The sequence below is a fragment of the Eretmochelys imbricata genome, chromosome 1, assembly GCF_965152235.1.
Source record: "Eretmochelys imbricata isolate rEreImb1 chromosome 1, rEreImb1.hap1, whole genome shotgun sequence".
NCBI classification, from domain to species: domain Eukaryota; kingdom Metazoa; phylum Chordata; order Testudines; family Cheloniidae; genus Eretmochelys; species Eretmochelys imbricata.
The window spans coordinates 247,931,880-247,952,023 of record NC_135572.1 but is presented as its reverse complement, the minus strand read 5'-3'; the positions used below and the strand labels follow the sequence as shown (position 1 = coordinate 247,952,023).

Genomic DNA, 20,144 nt, shown 5'->3' with positions numbered 1-20,144 from the left:
TAGTGCGAAGGACCCTGGGAAATTTGATCTTGGGTTCTCCTTGCCATTTTCCTGCAGCAAGGTATACAGGATTCTCCATGGCTGATCTGGCCACAGATTGCAGGGTTTTATATTCTGGCAAGCTGTTTTCTCCACTAACCACTCCCCACGCATTGGCATGCACTAGACACAGCCGTTCACATCACAGGGCAACAAGCCATCTGTCTCTGCACAGCAATGAGCCAACCTTCACTGACTGCAGATTGTCCATGATGTAAGGCAACAGGCTAGGCTCCATCTGAGAAGCCTGGAACTAGGCATTTGTCAAAAATGTACCAAGGAAGGACTGTCACACACTAGAATAACCCACAGAAAGCCTGTTTGTGGAATCATAACTTAGGACTTCAGCCTCAGAAATGACTGTGGTATCACACTTGACATAACCGTAGGAGAAAACGGATATTGAGGGAAGAAGCACTTATCTAAGCACAAAATTATTTGGTAGTTAGTCAAAGGGACAAAAGAAAGCAGAGAAATGCACAAAAAGGGAATGGGATTCAATTTTAATCTGTATTTCACAGTTTTCTCAGTGTAACGATTCCTCTTACAATCAGCACAAAACACGATCCTACCAGAACTATTGGACATCTGGAGGGAACAAGAGAATACTCAGGAGGGGCTGATAGGGCCCAAGTCACTGGCCAACAAATGGAGCAGTCTGATCTTTCCTCATTGCACTTGTATTCCAATGCTCCCACATGCAGACTCTGAGATCAGTAGAGTTAGTGTTTACACCACACCACACCACACAGCTGAGTTAAAAGGTTGAGGATTACCAGCAACAGCTGGAAGTGGGAAAAAAATATATAGACACTCAACAAGTCTCACAAAGAGCAGGTCCCACTTGATCTGCAGGACTTAGTCCACATTATAATATGGCTTTGTATCCTGACTGTCGGGGACTTAAACAGGTATGACATCACCAAAGAAAGGCCCAATCAGAATGTGAAACTGGACCAGACACAGGCCTGACATCTCTAACTTTATTACCTGATTATTCCTTTTACACAATAGGTATTGTAATGTGCTTGCTACCCTATATGCTACCACTACCTTTCACTGGATGGAATCAGTATTGCTCAAGTGTGTGTCACAGGCTCTGTACTACTACAGCAAATAGATTCTCCTTTATTTCAAGTGCTAGGAGTCTGTCATTTACAGCAGGAGGATCTGAGATCTCAGGTTTTTAGTGGTCAGGTTATACAGCACGAGAAGCTAAAAATAGATAGCATGTGTTTGTTACAGTAGCCATAAACCCATTAAGGAAATGAAATTGGAGAATACGGAGAGACCCTTAATTTTAATGATTTTTGTTCCAGATGGAAATGACATGCTTTCGCTGCAAATGCAGCCATAGCCTGCACCCGCTGGCTCCAACTCACCTGCAGCACTTTGCATGCTGTTTTACATTTTACTCTTATGGCTTGTCTACACAGACACTGCATTAATTTAAAAGTCAGTTTAGTTAAACCCATGCAAACTCCAGTGTGAATACACAGTCATATCTGTTTAAAACAGGCTATATCAATGTAGCTTGCTCCTGTACATTTACCAGTGTAAACTAAACTAATATGAGACAAACTTGTACCAGTTTAAGCATATTGGTATCAAAATTACTCCTTTATTTAAACCTGCACATCTGTGTGTGTAGACCAGGCCTTACTTAAGAAGCAGACCCCAATTCAGCTTTCTCAATAATGTAAAACTTTAAAGAGCCCAGCCACCTGTGAAGTATTGGGGGCTGGCTAGAGGGCAAACCTAGTGTTTCTCTGATGTCTGACCACGTGAATGCAGGCTGAAGGTGTGACAATCAGAGTCCAGACAACCCAAGAGGAGAACGGGGGTCTGGAACCCCAAAAAATAAGCCCTTGAATCGACTGTATACAATGTTACAGTGCTATAAAATATGTTGAGTTAAGTCTTCTGTGAAAGCTGGTAAGGTTTTGTACTTGATGGTCATCATGAAATATGTATACAGACTGTGATTATGAATTTATGGGGAGACACGGGACTGGAAGGGCTGTCGATGTCACCCCACAAGAAGTAACTAGGCTGGCGGAAGCCAGCGTGAGACCTTTATGCTTGCAGGCTGGCTAGTGGTGTCAGGTCTCCGAGCCACAGCAGCACACCATTAAGGCACCAAAGGTTACATGGCAGGCAATAACAGAACCCCTCACTAGGTTAGGTGAGCCACAAAATATTACAGAAGGATTTCAAATGGCTGCTGCTGTGGCTTCCCCCAAGGCTGGCCACTAAGCTTCACAGGAAGCTGGACCCTTTAGTTCACCGTTACATGAAAAGATAATTCGGTGAATTCCAGAACAGCGTGTTTCCCCCTCTAGCTTCACTGCCGCAGTCAACAGCACTTTAGGAGTGGCTGGGCTCTCTCACAATTTAACTTTGTAGTTCAAAAGTTTAACTGGAAGCTGTTCCAGTGTTCCCAAACCTGCTCTCTGGGAACCAAAATTAAAGTGGGACAGCTGCTAGGATAGAGAAGAGTGGAAGTTAAGGAAAAAGGCAGCAGTCACCCCTACGTGCCTGTGCTCTCTGGCCATCTGGCTACCTTCAATTCTCACCATCAAAAATGTTAAATCAGGGGCGATTTAGCATTCCAAACAGAACTTTTCTGATAGAAAGTGAGTGTTGAAAGTGGCCAAGGGACTCAGACTTCTGCTCAAAGCTCAGCTAGACTCCAGGGGGAGGGCAAATGATGGAACAATGGCTAGAAAGGCTAGGAACAAAAGATATTTATATATACTGTATGTATATTTTCAAAAGAGCAAAGAAAAATGTTGATATTTTCCCATATGATTTTTTTCTCTTATGCTCCTATGAAATCTTTCAGAATGACGCATATGTTGCATTAAAATACTAAAAAAGTTAGTTTCAGGCAAAACAGGAAATATAAAATAAAGGAGGTATATTCTACTAGCAATAAGCTACAAAAAAAAGACATGCAACGCTGGCTCTCCGGTGCACCCATTCATTTGGGTGAAAGAACTCAGCCTTTAGTCTCACGTATCCTGGCTCATATGAGCAATGTCAAAGTAGCAGGAATGAACATCCTGTTGTAGCCCAATGCTCCAGGAAAATAACCATCAAAACAAAAATGGCAACAAAGTGCCTTATGGGAAACAGTGCATCTAGCCAAGCAGGAAGTGATCAAGCAAACGTAAAATATTCCTGAAATTAATCTGAAGTGTCTCAGTGCTCTCTGGAGTCAATCTAGCTTTCCCAACCCTCCCACACAAAGAACGGTAAAAAATGTGATACAGCCAAGCAGTGCCCATACTTGGATCACGAGAGGATCCGTAATTCCTGAATCAAACTCGAGAGAGCTGGTAAATGCAATTTACTAAAAACAGAAAATCTTTTCATGTGGGACCTGCTCTTTAAAATGTCAGACCCGCCTGAGGGCAAACGAAAGCGGTGATGGTACAAGGGTACCTTTAAAAGTACCCGTGTCCTCTTCATTTGAGAGACGTTGAAGCCAGAGGCCTTGCTGGAGCTCTCTTGCCCACGGGTAATACTCTCCCTCTACAGCAGGGGGAGCCACACCCCCACATATAGCATCAGATGCACACACACAAATAATACAGAGAGAGGGAAAGGACAGAGAATCAGAAAGCAAAAAGTTATTGTCTGGAAATCCAGTAAGACTTACTGTACTCATCAAAGCTCCCTGTTTGATAGGCAAACTCCACTGGACAGAGGTCTGGGAACGTCACAGTTTAGTAGACTGACAAACAACATGCATATTACTATACTTAAACTGTGGTCCTGGTTCTGACAGAGATTTCAGCTATGGAGTTCCAGTTTCCATGTGGAAAAATATAGACAAACCACCTAGTTAAAAGGCCATCTCCCACACGAAATGACACCTGAACAGGAGTGCCTCCGAGGCCCAGCATAAGTGGACCTCTCCTCATACTTTCAACATTACATGGCCAATGGCCTTTATGAAGCAGGTCTTTGTCGTCTGGTAGCTCTCATGAAAGCAAAGGGGAAATGCAAGTACCCAAGTCATGTTCTGAAAGATAAGATCCAGTCACCATTTGGAATGGCGGTAAAGCACGGCAAAGATACCCATTTCCAGAACAAGCTCAGTATGGTTATGACTTAAAGAGGTGCAGGGGAGGAAATCCTTCCATAACTCCCCCCCACCCCTTTTCATAAAGAAACGCTCAGAGCTGGAATAAAAACATCCTGGAGAGCACAGGGGTTCAACTCAGGCTGCATATTGTGTAGAGTCTCCTGCTGACTTAGGAGAGCTGGATACTTCTCCTGGGGTCCCATTAATATTGGCCATGGGGGTTACTGCTGGGTGATGTGAGGCACTCCCTCCTCCTCCTCAAGGCTGAATGCGCTGCCTGCGCAGCGCCCCCAGACCTTGCCGGCCAGAGAACAGAGGGCCAAACCCAAATTGGATTCCTCTACAAACCGGTGAGAAAATAGCACAATTGTCACAAAGCTGAGAGTTACACAGAGGAGAACCAGCAAGAGGATTAGCTGCGTGGGTTAGACCATTATAGTACAAGTACGCTCCACCCAGGGGAAAGTATCTTCTGGCTGCACCCTGCATTCAGGCATAAAGTGCCCCCCTTCGAGCACTCTGAACCAAACATGGGACTATACTGATCCAGTCAGAATACTGAGTCCAGAGCAAGTGGAGACAAGAATTAAACCCATCTCTCTCATCAGGCTATACTGGGGAGCGGGGTAAGATACTGTGGTTGGTTGAGGCCCACTGTTATAACCGTATATGGGAAGTGTACTGTGCTGTTACTAGTGCTCTAACTGCCCTGTAGAGAGAGATCTTCTGTCCCTGATGTGGTCAACCCAGCATCATTTATCTGCACTAAGTTCACTTACAAATACAAAGCAATGGTAAATGCAAAGATAAAAAGAAAAAAAAAACTGATATGAAAGACAAGGCCTTTGGTTTGACATGCTCTTTGGGTACATCTACACTGACGCTGGGATTGCACTTCCCAGCGCAGATAGACAGACACGCATTGCTCTGCCCGAGCTAGTGCACGAATAGCAGCAGTGTAGCCGGGGGTAACATGGGCTGCAGCTCAGGCTAGCTGCCAAACCTGCCCAGACCCCTCTCCCAAGGTACGTACTCGAGCAACTAGCCTGAGCAACTAGCCCAAGCCACCGCCTGTGCTACCCCTGACTACACTGCCATTTTTCATCTGCTAGCTCAAGCAGAGCTCGCCCGTCTAACTACCCACGCTGGGAGGCACATTCCCAGCTGCAGCGTGCATGTGCCCTTTGACTCGGTTCCTCCACTGGCTCCCTTCCATCAATATACCCTCATAAGAACCTCTCCCATCCCACCCCGATTCACTGCTTCCCCATCAGCCCTCAGTGGTTTTCCTGAGAAGAATAAGGTATGATCTAACTCATCTTACCATAGGGGTGCCTGTCTAACACCACTCTGTGCTGAACAGAGGTACTTGGCTCATAGCAGAAGGAAAATACAAACCGATCTTTTTCTAACCTTCACTAGACTCTGTGTCCTCCTCTTCTTCCCCCTCCTCTTCCCTGTCTTCAGCCTTGTGGTTTTTCTGACTTTCAAGCTCTTCCTCGTTTTTTCCCTTTAGAAGGGCATGGATTCGCACAGCCTCTTTCCAAGGCACACCTCCCAGGTCTGAGGTGGGTAGCTGTGGCTGCAGGGGTTCCTCTTCCTCCTCCTCCTCCTCCTCCATCTCGGATTCTGAACTACTGTAAAGAATAAAAACGAGACAGAGAAGTATATTAACAATGCATCTTAGTTGAGTTTATATATGGCTTACAAAAACTTCAGTACAAACTATAGTACGTGTAATAGAAACCATATTTTCCCCTTCTGCTTTCAACATTTCATTGCACTATTTTAGAAATAGTGGATCAGGTCAAAGGAGCTTGATGCAGAGGCTGTAGGTAGATCCCACAGCGAAAAGGTACTGGATCCAGTTCCTGTTAATAAAGGGGAGTCAGAGGAAGGGTAGTTGTGGAGATCTGTCTAGGTTCTTATATGCAGTGTTGTTGTAGCTGTGTCGGTCCCAGGATATTACAGTGATAAGGTGGGTGAGGTAATATCTTATTATTGGACCAACGTCTGTTGTTTAGAGAGACGAACTTGGGAGCTGCATAGAGCTCTTCTTCAGGTCTGGAAAAGGTGCTCATAGCCAAGTACAAGATCGAACAGATAGTTTAGCATCTGTAGTTAGCACATATTTTAAGGAACCATTCCAGGTGAAAAGAAAAGGAGTACTTGTGGCACTTTAGAGACTAACAAATTTGTTTGAGCATACGCTTTCGTGAGCTACAGCTCACTTCGTCGGATGCATTCAGTAGCTCATGAAAGCTTATGCTCAAACAAATTTGTTAGTCTCTAAGGTGCCACAAGTCCTCCTTTTCTTTTTGCGGATACAGACTAACACGGCTGCTACTCTGAAACCAGTCAAGGTGAAGTGGCCCGTTAACACCCTTGTAGTCACAGGACAAAAAGGGGAATTAGTGGTTTACAGATTATTGTAATAAGCCATAAATCCAGTGTCTCTATTAAGACTATGAATTTTAGCATCTAGCAAGGTTATACATTTATCTCACTCACCTTGTCTCTCTAGGTCAGTAGTTCTCAACCATGCAGGCAGCCCAATCAGCACACAGCTGCAGCCCATGTGACATCCTCAGGGCCATACAGGTAGAACATATAGCGTGTGGATGCGGCCCACATAACAAAGAGAGGTGCATATGTGGCCCACAATGGTAAATAGGCTGAGAACCACTGCTCTAGGTTCTTATAGGATACTCATTATCACAGTATCTAAGTGCAAGTGGGTTCAGCAAGAAGGTAGAGATCTGGATCATGTCACATTCTCTTGAGGATTTGGGTGTGAGAGATGGTTTGGCAGGGCCAGCATATGGGGAGATCATTTCTTGATGGTAAGGGGGGTGGTATTGCTGCTGGGAAGTTTTGTTGCTAGGTGGGGAGCTGGCAGGAAGATTTGGGGAAATCTATTACTTTTTCCATTTTTGCCTGACAATCAGTGAATGTTGAAAAGAATATGCACACAGTCCTAGAATTATCAGGCCATCATGGTACATATAAAGATAAGGACAGCCAGAGAGCAGTGCACAATTACATACCCTTGCCAGGATCTTAGGCAGTAGTATCACACGAATACAGGACGTGTCCGCACGTGTGTATAGGGCGGATGGGCAAAAAAACTGTAGGTAACAGCACGAGAATAACTATCAACCCCACTACTCTCATAGCACAGTCTGTAAATCACTGTGTGGGAAACAAACATGCATAACAGTATGACCCCTTTTGATAGCCATCCCATCTTTAATTCCACATTACAAGGTTTCCGTCATGAAATTTTCACTGGTTTTGCTTGAGATTCCCACTAAGAATTCACCTAATTACTTGTTAGGAGAAGGCTTGACTTTGTAAGTGAAAGATACAACAAGCATAGCTCTTTGATTATAGCCTCTAGGTACTGACACTATAGTTAAAGGCTGAGAAGGCACTCCCGCCATTCTCAACCCAATTTTTCCAGGAACCTTTTTGTAAAAGATGATCTTTTAGCCTGAAATCTTTCATGCTTTTTTACCAGCAGTGAAGGGAATGTATTGGCAAGTTTCATAGATACATTTGCCAATTTGGGGGTTATCCAGACAAGAAAAGATACATTTTCAACTCAAGAATTTGTTCAAACACTTACGCTCAACTAACTCAAAGCCTGCTTTAATTTACATCTGTAGCTAGCTCTCAAGAAATGGACTGAAACAAATAAAATAGCTGAAATGCACTTCTGTAAATTTGAACTGATGAGTTCAGAAAGGAACGCTCACCTAAATGTATAGCGGGAAAGGAATATCTATACATAACATACAGCAAGTTTATATATGCTAAATAGTTTGAATCTTACACACAGGGTGAGTTTTCTATGGGAATAATCCTTAACTTTTCAGCTGGTCACACATATAGGTCTTTATACGATTTAAAAGCTAGTGGTACTAGGGAGTGATGATAATTTTTCCAGGGTTCAGGTTGTATCAATATTACCATACTAAAGCTAATTTTCTCCCATGCCCAAATTCCTCAAGAGAGGTCCTATGCACTGCAGAGTTTACAAACTTGGCCTGTGACTACAGATTAGTTGACAAATGTAAGGCGAACTGGAGAAGCTATTTCTGAAGCATCAGATTCAGCAGGAGTTATGCCAATTAAAAAAAAAAAGTCTTAGGGAATCTTTCAATTTATTTCAATAGCAACTGGATCAGGCTCTTAATACATGGTCACATCCTACTACCAAATACAGATTGGCCTAGAAATTTCAAACTTGTTTAACTAAAGAGCAAGTGATAAGATCTTATACAGTGGATTCTATCAGAGAAGTTGGGATGCTTATCCTTGGAGTTTTTCACTTAATAGAAACATCTGAGTGCTCTGTCAGCTTTTAGCAAACTTAAACTTAGTAAGCAACCAGATTAATTTTATAAAGTCGACTATATCCCTGATCCTGTGCTAGGTACAGAGTTGGTTCACCCTGCAGAAAGCTTGTCAAAAGCCAGTGTGGACTCCTGTGTGCCACAGAAAATCCTTATCACCACTTGCTTGTCTGGCGTTGCTTGCAAGTTTCTTCTCACTTCTCCAAAATATACACCTTTTTAAGGAAAAATGAGGCTCTGGCAGCTTCTGGCAACCTTTATAAACTCAGTCCTGGATCTAATGGACTTTGGAAAGTTTACAAAAACTGCCCAGTTCAAGGACTGAGCTCTCAGCGGTCCTATCCTTGTGTGAATGTGTAGGGTAAACTTTCAAGCTCTGTCCATCTGAGAAGTCCCCCACAAGACATGCACACCCACTGCATTAGACTTATAAGACCCAAGGGCAAGGACTTTGCAAACTGCACCAATTAATCCAGCAGACCTTGACTGTTTCCTCTCATCTCACACATACAAACTCCACTGGTTCCAGTTCGCAGTTGCATCATCCTGGTATAATTGATCAGTTCATATTAAAAAAGTACAAACCCTTTGACTTACACTCAAGATGGAGTTAAGGTTATAAATTCGTATCTGTATTTTAAAAATACATTAAAAATTAGAAGGTCAGGAAATTCTAAGTTAATTTGAAGTTCCCATACTTTTAAATGTTTATAGTTGTTTAAACTGGAAGTTAAGACTAGTATTTCATGGTCTTTTAATGTTTTGTCCATTCAGTGTTCTAATAAGGTTGCTCTCTTAATGTTATTGATACAAGCATATGACTAACTCTGGTTTAAACAAGGATATTTTTGTCTGGGATAAAATCTGTGCTACTCACATTTAAGTGCATTCCAGCATTAATACATTATGGGACAATACATTGCAATTCAAACGTCAGTTCTGACTCAGCAAGAGACTGCAAAAGTGTCATTGTGAGGCTCCATTTTGTCTCTCTGATTTCTGTATCAAACTGACTCAGTTTACGAGTCAAGAAATATTTTCCAACTGCCAATCCTCCATGAATCTTGGCCTGAGGTTTGAGAATTGAGCTGGGTTACATACTCTTCTTACACATCACCTGTAATAAAAGTTCTGAAAGCTACATTAGGTTACTCTGAAACCTGTCATTATGCAAGGCTCTGCATTTAGCCGTATGGAGTGGAAATCTATCAACTGCATGAAAAAACTTGCACAGATACAGACAGACATCATCTTCCTTTCCAAATGCAAACAGATGGACATCGTACCAAAAGGACTGAAGGTAAAAAATCCATTACAATCTACATACCACACAGACTATGCTGACAGCTTGTGCCACACGCTCTCAAAGAAACTGCGGAATCGCCTGATCAACATCCTCTACAGCAAACAGGGAAAGATTAAGAATGAGCTCTCAGAACTGGATACTCTCATAAAAAACCAACCTTCCACACAAACTTCCTCGTGGCTGGATTTTACTAAAACTAGACAAGCCATTTACAATGCACACTTTGCTTCTCTACAAAAGAAAAAGGACACTAAACTTTCTAAACTACTACATGCTACAAGGGGCCACAGCAATGGTTCCCTCAACCCACCTAGCAATATTGTTAACCTATCCAACTATACTCTCAGCCCAGCAGAAGCAGCTGTTCTATCTCGGGGCCTCTCCTTCTGCCCCTCCACCCCCACGAACATGATACAGTTCTGTGGTGACCTAGAATCCTATTTTCGACGTCTCCGACTCAAGGAATATTTCCAAAATACCTCTGAACAACATACTAATCCACAGAGGTCTCCCTACGAACACTACAGAAAGAAGGATTCTAGGTGGACTCCTCCTGAAGGTCGAAACAGCAGACTGGACTTCTACATAGAGTGCTTCCGCCGACGTGCACGGGCTGAAATTGGGGAAAAGCAGCATCACTTGCCCCATAACCTCAGCCATGCGGAACGCAATGCCATCCACAGCCTCAGAAACAACTCTGACATCATAATCAAAAAGGCTGACAAAGGAGGTGCTGTTGTCATCATGAATAGGTCGGAATATGAACAAGAGGCTGCTCGGCAGCTCTCCAACACGAGTTTCTACAAGCCATTACCCTATGATCCCACTGAGAGTTACCAAAAGCAACTACAGCATTTGCTTAAGAAACTTCCTGAAAAAGCACAAGATCAAATCCGCACAGACACACCCCTGGAACCCCGACCTGGGATATTCTATCTACTACCCAAGATCCATAAACCTGGAAATCCTGGGCGCCCCATCATTTCAGGCATTGGCACCCTGACAGCAGGATTGTCTGGCTATGTAGACTCCCTCCTCAGGCCCTACGCTACCAGCACTCCCAGCTACTTCGAGACACCACTGACTTCCTGAGGAAACTTAATCCATCGGTGATCTTCCTGATAACACCATCCTGGCCACTATGGATGTAGAAGCCCTCTACACCAACATTCCACACAAAGATGGACTACAAGCCGTCAGGAACACTATCCCCGATAATGTCACGGCTAACCTGGTGGCTGAACTTTGTGACTTTGTCCTTACCCATAACTATTTCACATTTGGGGACAATGTATACCTTCAGATCAGCGGCACTGCTATGGGTACCCGCATGGCCCCACAGTATGCCAACATTTTTATGGCTGATTTAGAACAACGCTTCCTCAGCTCTCGTCCCCTAAAGCCCCTACTCTACTTGAGCTATATTGATGACATCTTCATCATCTGGACCCATGGAAAAGAAGCCCTTGAGGAATTCCACCATGATTTCAACAATTTCCATCCCACCACCAACCTCAGCCTGGTCCAGTCCACACAAGAGATCCACTTCCTGGACACTACAGTGCTAATAAACAATGGTCACATAAACACCACCCTATACCGGAAACCTACTGACCGCTATTCCTACCTGCATGCCTCCAGCTTTCACCCTGACCACACCACACGATCCATCGTCTACAGCCAAGCTCTGCGATACAACCGCATTTGCTCCAACCCCTCAGACAGAGACAAACACCTACAAGATCTCTGTCAAGCTTTCTTACAACTACAATACCCACCTGCAGAAATAAAGAAACAGATGGATAGAGCCAGAAGAGTTCCCAGAAGTTACCTACTACAGGACAGGCCTAACAAAGAAAATAACAGAACGCCACTAGCCGTCACCTTCAGCCCCCAACTAAAACCCCTCCAACGCATTATTAAGGATCTACAACCTATCCTAAAGGATGACCCAACACTCTCACAAATCTTGGGAGACAGGCCAGTCCTTGCCTACAGACAGCCCCGCAACCTGAAGCAAATACTCACCAACAACCACATACCACACAACAGAACCACTAACCCAGGAACTTATCCTTGCAACAAAGCCCGTTGCCAATTGTGCCCACATATCTATTCAGGGGACACTATCACAGGGCCTAATAACATCAGCCACACTATCAGAGGCTCGTTCACCTGCACATCCACCAATGTGATATATGCCATCATGTGCCAGCAATGCCCCTCTGCCATGTACATCGGTCAAACTGGACAGTCTCTACGTAAAAGAATAAATGGACACAAATCAGATGTCAAGAATTATAACATTCATAAACCAGTCGGAGAACACTTCAATCTCTCTGGTCACGCAATCACAGACATGAAGGTCGCTATCTTAAAACAAAAAAACTTCAAATCCAGACTCCAGCGAGAAACTACTGAATTGGAATTCATTTGCAAATTGGACACTATTAATTTAGGCTTAAATAGAGACTGGGAGTGGCTAAGTCATTATGCAAGGTAGCCTATTTCCTCTTGTTTTTTCCTACCCCCCCCCCCACGATGTTCTGGTTTAACTTGGATTTAAACTTGGAGAGTGGTCAGTTTGGATGAGCTATTACCAGCAGGAGAGTGAGTTTGTGTGTGTATGGGGGTGGGTTTTTGGAGGGGGGTGAGGGAGTGAGAGAACCTGGATTTGTGCAGGAAATGGCCCAACTTGATTATTATGCACATTGTGTAAAGAGTTGTCACTTTGGATGGGCTATCACCAGCAGGAGAGTGAATTTGTGTGGGGGGGTGGAGGGTGAGAAAACCTGGATTTGTGCTGGAAATGGCCTAACCTGATGATCACTTTAGATAAGCTATTACCAGCAGGACAGTGGGGTGGGAGGAGGTATTGTTTCATATTCTCTGTGTATATATAAAGTCTGCTGCAGTTTCCACGGTATGCATCCGATGAAGTGAGCTGTAGCTCACGAAAGCTCATGCTCAAATAAATTGGTTAGTCTCTAAGGTCCACAAGTACTCCTTTTCATTAGGCCCTCAGTTACTCATGTGTAATCCCAGTGCCTTCAAATCGTGCCTTTGGTGGCGTCGGCGCTTTTGATGAGTTTGCATGAGTAGCTGTTTGGAATTTAGTACACGTCTGTTGATGCTGCTCAGAATGGCATAGAATATTGTTTATGTTAGTGCTACCGGGAGAAAAATAATCAAAATTATTTTTGTCACTGAAACAAAGATCTCACTGAGAATAAACTCAGGGACTAGATCTTGTGTTTTTATGATATTTATGAGAAAAAGAGTGCAATGCCTGGACGCTTGCCATATAGACGTGAATAGGCCCAATCTCATCTGATTTAAAGTGCAAAATAGTTCGAGTTTGGTTAAAACTTGGGTGAGTGATCAGATGATACCTGGTGTTCTATTTTTGTTGGTTGTGTTTGACAGCAACAGCTGTGTTTAACAAACTGATACTTCGGGCAGTAACTTTTACATAAAAGTGCTCATTTGAGATTACTGCTCACAGAAAAAGCCCATTCTCCTTTGGTTCAATAGGTAACCTCACTACCTTTGGATATGAAAGGTCCTTGGTTCAACTTCTTCCTAGAACGGATTTCTCACAAACAACCTTTCATTTGACATTTTCTCATTTGGCTACCGTCTTCTGTTCTGCACCATCTACACTAGATCTTACTGTGTCTGATGTACTCTTGCCACTATGGCGTTATGTATTGGCTGTTTATTTTTAACGTACTCTTTACACGTTAATAAAGTGCGTAAGTGGTGAGATTAACAGCTATTGCCAGACCATAAAAGCGAGGGCTGAAAACTCATCAGCTGAAACATAAAAAAAGCCTGGGATTTAACATCTACACAAGGCTGGAATGTAGAACTTCTGCAACAACCTTCACTCTGTCCCTGACATGCAGGCTTTCGTTACACGATCACACTGTTTGGGACAAACAGACCCTCTCCTAGCAAGTACTACATTGCAACACAATTTTTCTTATAATTATAGATGTACATAACTCCAGGGGCACAGTTCAGGTTACCTTGAGGATGATCATTTCCTATTTTGGGGTGATAAAAATCTAACCTTAATCTTGCTCTAATACATCCTTGCAAAATTTTATTCACTCACTTGCCTTGGGAGAATACTTTTTGACAGACGTGAATAAATAAAATGTATAAGATACCATTGTTTTTTCCTCATCACAGTGTGGGGTAACCAGGTAGGTTTTGGGCATGGTCCAGTGTGTTTTCATGACAATTTTCAAAAGCTACAACATGTGTTTTGTGTAGGATATATAATGCAAACATTATAATCCTCCGTTCCACATCAGAAATTAAACGTTATTTTTAACTCAGGTTTCAGAGTAACAGCCGTGTTAGTCTGTATTCGCAAAAAGAAAAGGAGTACTTGTGGCACCTTAGAGACTAACCAATTTATTTGAGCATGAGCTCTCGTGAGCTACAGCTCACTTCATCGGATGCATACCGTGGAAACTGCAGCAGATATTATATACACACAGAGATCATGAAACAATACCTCCTCCCACCCCACTGTCCTGCTGGTAATAGCTTATCTAAAGTGATCATCAAGTTGGGCCATTTCCAGCACAAATCCAGGTTTTCTCACCCTCCATCCCCCTACACACAAACTCACTCTCCTGCTGGTAATAGCCCATCCAAAGTGACAACTCTCTTCACAATGTGCATGATAATCAAGGTGGGCCATTTCCTGCACAAATCCAGGTTCTCTCACCCCCCCTTCCCCCCCCCCCCGGGGAACACACACACACACACACACACACAAACTCACTCTCCTGCTGGCAATAGCTCATCCAAACTGACCACTCTCCAAGTTTAAATCCAAGTTTAACCAGAATGTCTGGGGGGGGGGGGTAGGAAAAAACAAGGGGAAATAGGCTACCTTGCATAATGACTTAGCCACTCCCAGTCTCTATTTAAGCCTAAATTAATAGTGTCCAATTTGCAAATGAATTCCAATTCAGCAGTTTCTCACTGAAGTCTGGATTTGAAGTTTCTTTGTTTTAAGATAGCGACCTTCATGTCTGTGATTGCGTGATCAGAGAGATTGAAGTGTTCTCCGACTGGTTTATGAATGTTATAATTCTTGACATCTGATTTGTGTCCATTTATTCTTTTACGTAGAGAGACTGTCCAGTTTGACCAATGTACATGGCAGAGGGGCATTGCTGGCACATGATGGCATAGATCACATTGGTGGATGTGCAGGTGAATGAGCCTCTGATAGTGTGGCTGATGTTATTAGGCCCTGTGATGGTGTTCCCTGAATAGATATGTGGGCACAGTTGGCAACGGGCTTTGTTGCAAGGATAAGTTCCTGGGTTGTACTCCTTTTCTATTTTTAACTCACTGTCCCTTCTTTCAAAAAGGTAAATGATGAATCAGATCATAAATATATGCTGAGCCTCTGGCATACAACAAGCTCCCAAGAGGTCTTAGCATATACAAATGGCTTTATACAGATGCTCTCAGAGAGATAAAAAAGTGGTATTTATTTCCTCCTCTGATTAATCGCACAGTTTCCTCCTCTTCAGTACAGAAATAAATCTGACAGGTATCGCCTGCTGGGTTTTTAGTGCGCTGTCAATAAAATTTACTGTTGCTGAAGCTGTTGCCATGACTATTCCTTGGATCAAGCTGTGTTCTCCAGCCAGCCTGCTTATCTCGTGTAATATTCACAGTTTAAATTCTTCACTCCTCAGCTCACCTTACCTTCTCCAGCACTGACCTTTTCCACACTTGTGTGTTTAATCTTTGAGTACTGAGAAACAAGAGGATGAGTGGGTGAAAGCAGACAGAGATGGGTTGGTGCACAGGGTCTTCCTTTCAAGCTGGTAGGTCTGGGCCACCCAGCTGGGATCTTTTTTCTGTTAACCAGTGATCAGAGAAAAGAGTTGGATGACTTGACAGAGACACTCAAATATTCAGGGAGATACCTCTTAAAAAATGCATCTATGTGAATTTAGTGCTGGAGAAAGGAGCCAGGTCAAAAGGCCTGGAGACTCTCATCCTCCACCCTGCAGGCTCGGAATAGAGTGACACTGCCAGCTGCCTCCATTATATCCCACAAGATGGTTCAACCCTAATCTGGGAGTAGCCAGCTACAGAGATGAGAGAGTATTTCATCATGGTGGCTTCAGCTCAAAGGTGGGACACTGTATGAACAGCACCCACTTTAACTGCATGTTCTCTTTAAGGATAATCTGCCCCCCTCAAGACTTTTGGGTGCTGGGCTGTCTGAATACAGACCTGCTGTTGACACTGTGGTGCCTCATAGTGGAATGTGTACCACACTTTGGAGCAACTGCTTAGCACAGATCCTTCATCTGGAAGGGATAATCGATTAAAGTGACAACTGTGAATGGCCCACACGATCAGGATGAAGAAAATTTAAATTACCTTGAATGTATCTTACATTAAAATCTGCACATGCTCTCCAAAGATTGTGTGGGTATCTTATTTAGTCGTGGATGTGATTCAAGGTGTGCTATTATTCTACAAAAGTCCAACAATGACTAGGTCCTGGCTGGCTACCTTAGGAACAGTTTCCCTCTCTATGCACAATTGTGTTATTTAAAATTATGTGAGGGTACTTTCATTAGCCGTCCCTAGAGCGGCTTGAGACTAGTGGGATGTCAGCTTGGAATTTACTTCTCTTATTGATCAAATGCCAAATATGTTGCCTTTTTGTGGGGATTAATCTGATAATGTTTTAAAATGCTTTGACTGTGAAACATACCACAGAAGTGCTACGTACGATTATTACTGCATTTGCGGATGTGTGCATATTGACTCTGGTTATTGCCCATGGTAGTGATGATGAATCTGTCATAGGAGGAATGTATTTGGTTTGACTTTTGCCAGCAAGTTATGTTTATTGCTGTGAAATCTTGGTCCAGATGCCCAGGGATGTCTGAGAGAGATATTTTATAAGTCCAAAAATAATATTTACCTTTTTTTTCAGAGAAAGCTTAAATTAAAAAATACATATTCAAGTAAACATACAAAGAGGGGAGAGTGATAGAATTCTAAATAAAAAATGGGTGTGGAGGAGGGAGGGAGAAAAGTGTGCACAGATCTGGAGGAGGTGAAATAGCAGCTGCAGTCTGAGATGCCAAAGATAACACTTGGTTCTGTTGACTCCTTTTTTCCTTGGAGGTTTCCGATCCAAGTACTGACCAGGTCCAACTATTCTTAATTTATGTGACCTGATGAAGTCATGGCCAATAATAACATAGCTCCAGGCTAGTGAACTTTGGGTGGTACTTTCCGATCTAATAAGCACTATAAAAGCTACAGCGATATTATTATTAGTGTTAATATTAACAATGGCAACATTATTTATAATATCTGAGCAGTGGGCTGGGAGAGGGACAGAGAATATGAACATATCTCAAATCTACCACATTCAACTGCAGAGAACATCCAACTAGGCCACTAGACAACACCTCAAATAAATAAATTATATCAAAATAAGATCTTGTTGAGAACTTCCTAAGATAATTAATTAACACTGTCATTATTCTAGTAAAGGAAACAGCACAGGACACCAGATATTTACCCATCCTAGTTCACATCTGTTCAGTGCTTTTAAGATAAGGATGCATCAGGACTATTGAAGATTAGTAAGGCTAGATAGTGTAAAATATCCAGTTGCTGCCTCTTCTGTTTGCATCTTATAGGACTGTAGCAGGGTGGTCACCTGTTCCCAGCCCAACGGGGTCAAAAGCCAGCCCTTGGAGAGGGCCTGGGCTGGGAGCCTTAGGCTGAGCAGACTGGAAAGCAGCCTCAGCTGTGGCCACGCCTCAAACAGACTCAGCTGTCCCTTATAAAAGGGCTGTAGGCCAGGCACTCAAAAGAGACTCTCTCTAGCTTCTGAGAGGGAGAGACCTGGCTGCAGGGACCTAAGCAGAACACCTAGATTGGAGCAGGGCTGGGGAAGGGCCTGAGGAGCTGGGGGAGCTCCAGCCAGGAAAGCCCCAGGCTGCGGCCTAGTATTAGGCCCAACAGGTACTGGGGTTGCAGGGGACAGCCCAAGGTTAGACAGAGGCAGCAGGTCCAAACCCAACCTTGCCTATGATGAGTGGCTTATACTGCAGTCTGCCTCAGGGCACGGGGGCTAGCTAGTGACTGGCAGTAGCCTATGACTGAGGTGAGGTAGAGATAGGGGGTGGGGGTTCCCTGGCAGGGGAGACCCTGCAAGTGAGGGGTTACTGCCAGAGGGCAGCACCCCGGAGCAGAAGGGGCACACGGTCCGGGAGGGACACAGGGGCCTGGCATAAGCGGGACACCTGCCTGCAGAGGGCGCTCCAAGGCTGGAAGTAGAGCTAATTCCCAGGACACCAGCAGGAGGCGCCGCAGGGGTGAGTCCCACATGCTTACAGGGACTCCTATCATTTGCTCATCCCAGAATGCACTCAGGCCCTAATCCTGCAAAGACTTATGAATGTGCTTAATTTTACATTCTTGAGTAGCCCAGCTGAAGTCAGTTTCACCTGTATAATTGAGGTAGGCAACTAAACATGCAGGGCTACACATGTGTTTCAAGTTAAGCATGCATGTGATTGTATCGTAGGATCTTGACTTTAGCCATCAGCGATATCATTACTGGAGTTTACAGTGGCAGTTTTAAGAATGTAAGAACTGTTGCACAGGCAAAGAGTTGAACAGTTCAGGAGCGTTCTTGCTGTAATGAAAGGATATGGAGCAGCGCTCACAGTAAGTAAGAGAGCCACATTATCTGGAGGACGCTGAGACAGCAAAGGTTCCACTCATCCCTTATCAAACTGAATTGCTGTTGCAGGAATTACTGAGAGACATTTGCCCACATGTGTGAGCACTGAGCCCCTAGCACTCTGATGTACCATTCTGCAGCTGAAGAAATGACCATACATGCATGTGGCATATCCTGTTTTATGCTATCCATAGCTATTACTTCAAGTCAAGCTCTCTCAGGCACAAAAAGGCACTCAATCAAGGCTAAGTATCTCTCCAACCTGAAGTTTTAAACCAAAAATGGTTTTCAGTTATCAGAGTGCAAAATAGGCAGAAAAAGCTTTTTGAAAAAACACTCCCCTCTGACCCCATGTTCTGTTCACCCAAATGACTCAGTTGTTTATAGATGAAATTTTCCAAAAAGTAAATTCCTTTCTGAGCTAAGACTGAGCATGAGAAATTTCAGTACAAGAAATAACTTTTAAAGAACACTATTAAAGTGACTCAAAATAGGGGTTTAGAACAGAAACTCTCGTATAATACACCTCTCTGAAGTGCAGCTGAGGCTATCAGGTCTCCAGAAAGGGGAGCCTCAGTAAAGTGTATGGGAAAGTGCACAGGAAAGTGTACAATGAGAGCAAGTAGACACAAGTCTGCTGGGGTGGATACAGGGACACGTGTACAATGTGTGCTAACCTGCTGGGCACATCCTCTTCTGTTCTTTTGTCTAGTACACTGCTCAGGTTATGCTCTGCCAGGGTCTCCTCGGGAACCTCTTCCAGTTCCTCCTCCTGCTGCAGTGACAGCCGGTAATTCTCCAGCTCAATGCGCTCAGGTGTGCCACGCAGCCTCTTGGCCAGGCTGGGCTCCTCCAATCCATTGACATTAGGACCTAAAGAACAAGCCAGTAAACAAACAATGAATCTGATGAACTGGGTCTGAATATTTGCAAACAGATTCAGAGCAAGGAGCAGTGGGGTGAGAAAGGGCCAAAGGGGAATAAAGAGAGAGAGGACCTGATGCCATTACCATATTAGCCCCAACGGGTTGAATTGGAGAAGGAGCAATACTCCAAAGTGGGCCCTGGTTAACGCTTTTGGTCAAAGGATGCTAACAAAAAGTTACATGTCCTGGTTGAGAGAGGAAGAAGAAAAATGTAGCTGCAAAGGCCAGAGCTGTGTCAGGCCAGGCACAGGGACCCCTATTCAAGAAGGGACAGGGAAGCCATTGCCATGGGGACTGAAGCGTGCACCATTACGTAAGGAGTGTCTCAAATGTGGGAGACAAAGGGACACTCCTGCCGTAGGAAGCTCCCTGGTGTAAGGCCATCAGGTTCAAGCCTCAGATGTGTTTTTCTCTGGACTTGACCGGATTTCCTGTAAGTATGTGACAAAACTGGGACTGCAGGAGAAACCTGGATGAACAATTTGTGGGAGTGGGGGAGGATGCTGGATAAGAGGTTCACTGCTTCCCCCTAGCCCCAGCAAACCCCAAGGACAGTCTATCTCAAAGACAGCAGCTCCAAGGCCTATTTAAAAAGCAGCACTCGTTGGAAGAACTTACACCTCTGAACCTTGATCAGGTGGGTGAAAACAGGAAACGT

General features: G+C 43.8%; 1 protein-coding gene across 11 annotated transcripts in view; it reads right to left on the bottom strand.

Moving 5' to 3' along the window:
- Positions 1–20,144, bottom strand: part of MICAL3 (microtubule associated monooxygenase, calponin and LIM domain containing 3) — a 247,458-nt gene that overhangs the window by 52,581 nt on the left and 174,733 nt on the right. For 10 of the 11 annotated variants that reach the window (XM_077826983.1, XM_077827007.1, XM_077827024.1 and 7 more), the window contains 3 exons: positions 19,238–19,433; positions 5,546–5,769; positions 3,487–3,576 (listed from right to left, as the gene is read on the bottom strand). In XM_077826983.1, the coding sequence (XP_077683109.1) occupies positions 3,487–3,576; positions 5,546–5,769; positions 19,238–19,433 (510 nt within the window). The remainder of the gene's footprint in view (positions 1–3,486; positions 3,577–5,545; positions 5,770–19,237; positions 19,434–20,144) is intronic. The other variant, XM_077827043.1, reaches the window with a different exon arrangement.